Source organism: Archocentrus centrarchus, chromosome 7 (genome assembly GCF_007364275.1).
Source record: "Archocentrus centrarchus isolate MPI-CPG fArcCen1 chromosome 7, fArcCen1, whole genome shotgun sequence".
NCBI lineage: Eukaryota > Metazoa > Chordata > Actinopteri > Cichliformes > Cichlidae > Archocentrus > Archocentrus centrarchus.
In genome coordinates, this window is record NC_044352.1 from 1,233,693 (window position 1) to 1,241,358 (window position 7,666).

At 48.6% G+C, this 7,666-nt stretch overlaps 1 protein-coding gene and 2 non-coding genes across 3 annotated transcripts; 2 read left to right on the forward strand and 1 right to left on the reverse strand.

Annotated features, from left to right (window-relative positions):
• Positions 1–1,186: 1,186 nt before the first annotated feature.
• Positions 1,187–1,258, reverse strand: trnae-cuc (transfer RNA glutamic acid (anticodon CUC)). The gene has a single exon. It is a non-coding gene; the product is annotated as a tRNA-Glu (tRNA).
• Positions 1,259–1,471: 213 nt separating this feature from the next.
• trnas-aga (transfer RNA serine (anticodon AGA)) lies at positions 1,472–1,553 on the forward strand. The gene has a single exon. It is a non-coding gene; the product is annotated as a tRNA-Ser (tRNA).
• A 660-nt stretch (positions 1,554–2,213) lies between these two features.
• On the forward strand, positions 2,214–6,811 carry ppdpfb (pancreatic progenitor cell differentiation and proliferation factor b). Its single transcript, XM_030734661.1, has 5 exons — positions 2,214–2,393; positions 3,638–3,732; positions 3,948–4,025; positions 6,084–6,177; positions 6,340–6,811. Exons 2-5 carry the CDS (start codon positions 3,678–3,680, stop codon positions 6,452–6,454), a joined length of 342 nt encoding a protein of 113 aa, XP_030590521.1. The 5' UTR covers positions 2,214–2,393; positions 3,638–3,677; the 3' UTR covers positions 6,455–6,811.
• The last annotated feature ends 855 nt before the right edge of the window (positions 6,812–7,666 follow it).

Consider the following 7,666-nt stretch of genomic DNA (forward strand, 5'->3'; position numbering starts at 1 on the left):
GAATATACAGAAGATAGACTAACGTATATATAATATATAGACAGTTATGAACAGATGTTAAATATATATAAGTTCGATAAATATGTATATACAGATACAGTGGCGATGTTGTAGATGTGGGGGTGTTTGGTCAGTACTGGGGGGGTCATTTCTATGTAGAGTTTAGCAGGTTAGCTGAGGGGAAAAAGCTCTTCCTGAAACTGCTGGTTCTGGAACGTAGGGACCTGTAGCGCCTCCTGGAGGGGAGGAGGGTAAACAGTCTGTGGCCTGGGTGAGAGCTGTCCCTGGCAATGCCGCGTGCCCTCCGCACGCACCGCTTACTGTGAACAACCTCGATGGTAGTGAGTGATAACCAGATATGCGCTGGACAGTTTTCACCACCCGCTGCAGAGCCTTCTGGTCCAGGACGGAGCAGCTACCATACCAGACTGATGCAGCCGGTAAGGATGCTCTCCATGGTGCTGAGGTAGAGGTTCACCAGGATCTGAGGAGACAGATGGGCCTTCTTTAGTTTCCTCAGGAAGAAGAGCCTCTGGTGAGCCTTCTTGACCAGGATGGAGGTGCTGACTGACCAAGAAAGATCTTCGGAGAGATGGACCCCCAGAAACTTGAAACTGGAGACACGCTCCACCTGATCTGGATGAGTGTGTGTGAGTGTGTGCATGCCTCCAGCGGTTCTCCTAAAGTCCACAATGACCCCCTTGGTGTTTTTGGTGTTGATGGATAGGTTGTTCTTGGTGCACCATGATGCCAAGTGCTGGACCTCCTCCCTGTAGTCCGTCTCATTGTTGGTGATGAGGCCGATCACTGTCGTGTGACCTCTTCTTGCCTTTCACTGCTATGTATGAATTTATTGGAAATATTTAAAATCTAAATTGCAATAAATACTTTAAGAATCACTGAGACTTTGGCTCTGCAGTTTAGTCTCCTTTTTTAATTCATAGAAAAGTGGATGAATTTAATGGGCTGAAGTTCAAATGAAGGCTGCAAAAGACGAACAGATATCTGGAGTAACTTCTCCTGAGCTGCTAAATCGCTTCGGTTCAGAGCTGCAAAAATAAATCGTCTGATGGTTTGTGGACCTTAAACTGAAGGTTAAATGTGTTTGGTTTGTTCTATGTGTCTAAACTAAATTTACCAAAAAGTCATCTACCATACTTTTCAATGATGCGCTAAGAAAAGTGTGTTCCCTGACCGGGAATCGAACCCGGGCCGCGGCGGTGAGAGCGCCGAATCCTAACCACTAGACCACCAGGGAGAGCTGATGCGCTGTTTTCTGATAAAGAGTTAAATACTCACACAAACGAATCTTCTGTCCTTTCATGGTGCTAGCAGCGACAACAAGCGGCATTCCCGCGGGGGTCCGAATTCAGCGGCTGCGTCCTCGAAGCCCCTGAGTTCAGATTTTCATCACGGCCAAAGACTGAGCTATCGCGAGATTTCTTTACAGCACAAAGCCAAACGTGTGCGTGTTGTCGTGGCCGAGTGGTTAAGGCGATGGACTAGAAATCCATTGGGGTCTCCCCGCGCAGGTTCGAATCCTGCCGACAACGAGCGTTTTGCGCAAAAACAATGACCACGAGAAAAGGTTAAAATAGAAGCGCAATTCACACCTTCTGTTTAAATATATCACAGTATTAATTTCAGGGAAACTGACTGTACTACTAAAGGTATAAACTGCAGTAATAATATCTAATACTCTGACTAAAACATCATTAATGAGGATAAACTGCGGGGACCAGTCCACGCAATGAACTGAGAAACGTGGGTTGAAAAGCGCCCTTTTTTTTCCCTTAATAACTCCCAAATCAATGTTATAGTTTCACCAGGAGAGGGCGCCGCCGGCCGCCGGTGGCGGAGCTGAGGATACCAGCGGGGCAGGAGACAGCAAAGGAGGCAGCAAAGGAGGCAGAAAAGGAGGCAGACACCTGCAGAAAAATGCGCGTGTTGTTTGAAACAGGTTAAAGTAGGAGAAATGAGCTGAAACCATTTGAAATAAAGTCACGCTGAAGGCTTCGTGGGCAGCGGAGACGTCACAGGGACACGAGCGTGTACTGTGGCAGGGTGGAGGCTCGGGCGGAGATGTTGAAATCCGGACATGTGCGAGGACGTTTCCACGGAAACCTGCTGACTCAGCGCGTCGACAGCCGAGGGGCGGTGACCTTCTTGGCCCCGCCTCTCACTCGGCTACGTCACTGCGAGCTATAAAAGCGCGAGCAGCTCCATCTCCTGCAGAAAACAGCATCGTTGAAATCCGCTCGGACCTTGGAGGGTCTCATTTACCCAAAACTTCTTTTCAAATGGGCCCCGTCGCCTAGCGTTCACTCCCCCAGCCTCGCCGACTGACTGAAGTGAGTGCTCCCGAACATCAAGCACGTCTGGGTCCGTACAAGGTGAGGCTTCGCGGCGCGGTGAGAAAATGGTGGTTAGCGCCGACTGTGAGGGGTTTGTGTCGGTGAGGGGCAGCGGGGCGCTGCGAGGGGCTGATGCGGTTGGAAAATGCAGATTATCAGTGATTTTAATGTGTGTTTTGTGTCGCGGTGAACGGCTTTCTGTCCCTCGGCTCTAATCCTTATCTTTCTAACGGTGTTGCCGTGTAAACAGCGGGCTGCTGGGCCGTTAGGACCGGAATTAATCCGGAGACAAAATGTCCTCTCTCCTCCGCCCCATCTGCGGGTTTTTACCCCAGGGGCTCCGCTCCAAACGGCCGCTTCCAGGAAGCCTCCGATGGGCAGAATAACGCTCAAATGTCGGTTTGCTGCGGTGGTCGTTGATTGTAAACAAGCCCCACGCAGGCGGACGGTGACATCATCACCGTGGAAGTGTGTACGTGCTGCAGAGACTGCAGGAAAACGTCACGTACTGTGACTGGGAAACGTGACCGTGACGGTTCCTGCCGATGGCTGCCCGTGTGGATACATGGAGCTCGTTAAACTGTGAAGATGATGAGTGAAGGCGGCCGGACTCGCTGCTCCGCTGCAGATGTTTATACGGGATCTCTGGTTAATCAGCTGATGCACATCTGCACACCGTGTTTCCTGTTACAGGGTAGTGACAGGGCGGCCACAGCAATGATAAAACACTGATCTGTCTGGGCTCACAGGTGTCTGAAGGACGCAGTGATTGGTCAGTGTGTCAGGTTCAGATTACACAGGAATATCTAACTACTCACATAATCTGCAGGATTACAGTAACGACTCTGATCTGACCGGATTTCTGTTTAATCCAACAATGAAAACACCACTGTGGGCTGATCATCAGATTTTTACCATTATTGGTATCAGTGTTTATTTCTAATCCGTGTCTGATAAAATGAGTTAATATGAAGCACCGCCCACAGAACAATCTGATTGGTTTAGGCAGTGAGAGGAGCAGCTACAGCCAGGGTCAGTTAAAGATGAAGAGGAGCAGATGTGAACAACTGTCAGTCATGTGACTCTGTCACTGCTTTTAGTGAGAGCTGATGGAGTCCTGCTGATTCCTAAAATGGTGAAAACCTGATGAAGCCTAAAAAAGCACAGACAGAACTGCAGGTTCGACTGTAAGCTGCTGCTGATACAGCTCATATACTGAGAGCGACTGTGTGGGAAATCCGTCTCTGCTGCTGGGAATAAAATCCTGTTTTTGTCCTCTGCAGGTTTCCATCAGCACAGCGCACAGCGACCAACGGCCAAACGATGGCAGCGATCCCAGCAGGAGGTTCTCTCGTGGCGACCACTGACTACTACCGAAGTGAGCAGCAGATGAGGAGTCAGCAGTTTGATGTGTTTAGACTGTGGTTTCCTGTGAAGTGAATCAGAGCAAAGCTTCAGGCTGTCTCTGTAACCGCTGATTAAAACGGTTTTGGGTCCGTCCCTCCCACTGGAGGAGCGCGGCTCGTTATGTAAGAAGGTCAGAAGGCGGCTGGATTTAAATGAGAACAATAATGAGAGGTTTGTGTTCTGCAGGGCGCATCGGCTCTACGTCCAGCAGCAGCTCTTGTGGCAGTTCGGAGTACAGCGGGGAGGTCATCCCTCACCATCCAGGTCAGTGCAAAGAACCCTTGATTGTTCAGTGTGAATGATGGGACAGCGTGCAGCGGAAACACGTGTAGACGGGATTCATTTAAAGCTCCTGGAGCTTCTGTGGCAGCTCAGCACACTGTCTGATAACCCTTCACACTGTCAAACTGCCGCCGTGTGGCTTTGTCCCATCTCTCCCCCCACACCCACCCAGCTGCCCCTCCCTGAGCCTGGTCCTGCCCCTCCCTGAGCCTGGTTCTGCTGGAGGTTTCTTCCTGTTAAAGGGAGTTTTTCCTTCCCACTGTCACCAAGTGCTGCTCATAGGGGGTCGTTCTGACTGTTGGGTTTTCTCTGTATTATTGTAGGGTCTTTATCTTATGCTATAAAGCACCTTGAGATGACTGTTGGGATTTGGTGCTATATGAATAAAATTGAATGACATGCTGCACTCAGGGTTTTCTGAGACAGAACACACACACACACACACACACACAGTGACTTGTTTTTGGCAGTGGGTTCTGGCAGGAACTTTGTCCTGAAGCGAGGATGATGTGACCTGATCCAGATGTTTGTTCGTGCGCTCACACAGCAGCTCTGAGTCTAACATCACCGTGATGCTCAGCCTCAGTCTGGGTGATTGTGGGACTGCAGCGTTTCAGCAGACCTCCGCTTGAGTCACTGCAGTGAAAACTGGTCTGATCTGGTTTTTCCCGGCTGAGGGAAACTACACTGCTGAGTTTATAAAGCCGCGTTCCTCTGAGACTCAGACTCATCTGAATGATGAGGAAACCATCTGTGCTGCTGACGCATCATCGCAGCACACTGTTCACACAGTTCAGTGTGAACGGGACACACCCACTTTCCCCTTTCACCTACTTTCATGTACAGTGCTGTGAGGGGGGTGGTGTGTGGGTGTTTAGGAAACCTCAGTGTTGACAGTCTGTGGTGTTTATAGAGCAGCTCTGATGCAGATTTCCTGTTGCTTATGTTTCTCTTCTTTGTCCTCATAACCTTAGTTTCACTATAAAAATAACTGACCTACATTAGACTGTTCGCTCGTCTGCATTCACACAGAACACACGCCCCTCAGTAACATCCCAGTCTTAATCTATAGGGTTTAATATGTTGAAGAGAAAAGGAAAGACGCACATCCAGAGATAATTAAAGGCTGGGTGCTGGGCCAAAAAATAGAACAAGGAAACAGAGAAAAGGGTCCACACACCAGTGAAGCGCTTTAATAATTAATAGACAAACCTTAGCGGGTGACGCTTTGGGCCATAAATTGCCCTTCTTCAGACTTCAAGTCTGAAGTGTGCAGACCCTTTTTTCTGTTTCCTTTTTAATGTCGATCCACAAGGTTTAGAAGTGTTTATGGGAATTTTTGATCTTCCATGATGTGATGTAAGGCTTGGATGCAGCTGCCATGGAAACCCATCCCATGAAGCTCTGAGCTGATCTGAAGGTCACATGAAGGTTGGAGGTCTGTAGTGATTGAAAGTTGGTGACCTCTGTGAACTATGACCTCAGCATCCACTGACCCCACTCTGATTTTACGTGGCCTACCACTTCATGGCCGACTCGAATATTTAGCAGTGACTGGACTTGGTGCACAGGTATCATCCTATCACGGCACCATGCTGGGATTCACTGAGCTGAGTGACCCATTCTTTCACTGATGCTTACAGAAGCAGTCTGCATGCTGAGCTGCTGGTTTATACACCTGTGGAAGTGACTGGAACACCTGAATCCTGTGATCTGGGTGGCTGAGGGAATAATTTAGGCAGTGCAGTGTGTTTTAAACTAAATGAAGAGGAGCTGCAGCCCTGAGGAGCTGCTCTATCAGACAGGAAACATGTGACCCATTTTTACTTAAAGTTTATGTAAAACAAGCACAGGCTGCTAATCCTTCGGATTTATAATCTGTAAATAAGTGAGTCTAATTTAAATGTAGCTTTAGTGGGTTCAGAGGTCACAGAAGTTCCAGAGTTCATGGCCTTTACCCGTGACCGGCTGTGATTGTAGCAGCGTGGATGGAAACGGAGGAACCAGACATTCAAACGTGAACTCTTCCCGTCTCTGCAGGACTCCCCAAGCAGGACTCTGGTCACTGGTGGTCCAGCTTCTTCTTCGGGAAGCAGCCGGGGATGACCCCACTGACTGAGGAGGCACAGCACAAGTAAGGGCACACACACACACACACACACACACACACACACACACACACACACACACACACACACAGTATACCTTTGCAGTGTGTTTAAATGGAAAGACTGAAAACTGAAAGTCAAACTGTATCAACAGCAGCAGTCTGACACCCCCTCGTTGTTTCTGATAGGGCGGGGGTCTCAGGTGTGGTGACAAACGGTCAGATCACCTGCGTTGCCCGGGAGATGGCGATGCAGCGGCAGGTGAGTGAGAGCAGTGACGCAGGAAGCCCCGCCTCCTCGTGATCCTGCTGTCTCACCGAGGTCCACGCCGCCACACCTGGTGGGGGAATCGAACCATCAGCCAACGCTAGGTGACGGGAGGAAGTCCCGTTTACCACCTTAGTTTTTTTTTTTTTTTTCCTTTTTTACATGATCGTAGTGTGGCTGCACCTTCTGTTCCTGTAACCTCACTTTTTTTAAATTAATGACCAAAAATGAAAACACAAACCCCGCAGCAGCCGATAAGCTCCTGTTTGTTTTTTAACATTTGTAATGTGTGTTTGTACTGTTCAGCCTGAGTGTGGCGCTGCCACAGGCTTTTCTTAACCTTTCTCACTGTCACGCTGTCACTGCAATGAAATAAAGTAGACTGCAGCCCAACGCCGCTCTGAGTCTGTTTGTTCAGTCTGCCTGCAGCTGGAGACGGGCGGGCACGCTTCATTGGTTTCTGTACAGCCCTGTTCCAGGGACAGAGCAAACACTGAGGCCTCTTCACCTCCTCCTCCTCCTGCTGATGATGATGAGCTCAGCCTGAAACTGTCCAAATCAAAACCTGCGTTAATAAAAAACCTTCCTGCACAAACAGCTCAGATCAGGGATCTTTTTTTGTCTGTTGGCAAACAGGATGAACAGACTGTAAATGCATCATATCACAGATGACCTCACCCAGGAGCAGGGAGGTGACCTTTTCGGTCGTGTTGGTCTGCCTTTCTGGAGGTGTTGGGGGAACAATAGTTTGGATCTTTGATGATCCAGGATTTTATGAAAGGGTTCTCTAGCATTGTTAGAGGGACTGTTCATAAATTTGCGTCTGACCTTATGAGGAACACTCAGAATTCAGGAGCATCAGCTCTGCTCATGATCCGAGGAGGATCTAATGAATGCTGAAGATCACTTACAGACCACACTGGGTGGGTTTGTTGCAGCAAAGCATCTGCACAGATAATTTGGGGTGGGCGACGTTTGCGCTCTGAGTGCCCTCCTAGAGTAAATATGGACTCTAGTCTATAGAGTAGATTTTAGTGATTGTAAATTATGCTGGAAAACTTTCAGTCCAACAGTGACATTAAAACTTATTGCAGGACTGCAGAAAATGTTTTAAAAACCATGTTAGACTGATTACTGCAGCCTCAAATCTCAACACAAACTCCAAACTCTGTTTTTATGGGAATAATTTGGTCGTCCTCTTCAGAAAACCGTGCACAAAACCAGAAAATATGATCATCACCATCATGG

Bases quoted from the DNA above. Each gene is read 5' to 3' on its own strand.
- ppdpfb (XM_030734661.1), top strand. From the start codon at position 3,678: ATGGCAGCGATCCCAGCAGGAGGTTCTCTCGTGGCGACCACTGACTAC. The intron at 3,733-3,947 runs GTGAGCAGCAGA...TGTGTTCTGCAG, and splicing joins GACCACTGACTACTACCGAA to GGCGCATCGGCTCTACGTCC. The intron at 6,178-6,339 runs GTAAGGGCACAC...TGTTTCTGATAG, and splicing joins ACTGAGGAGGCACAGCACAA to GGCGGGGGTCTCAGGTGTGG.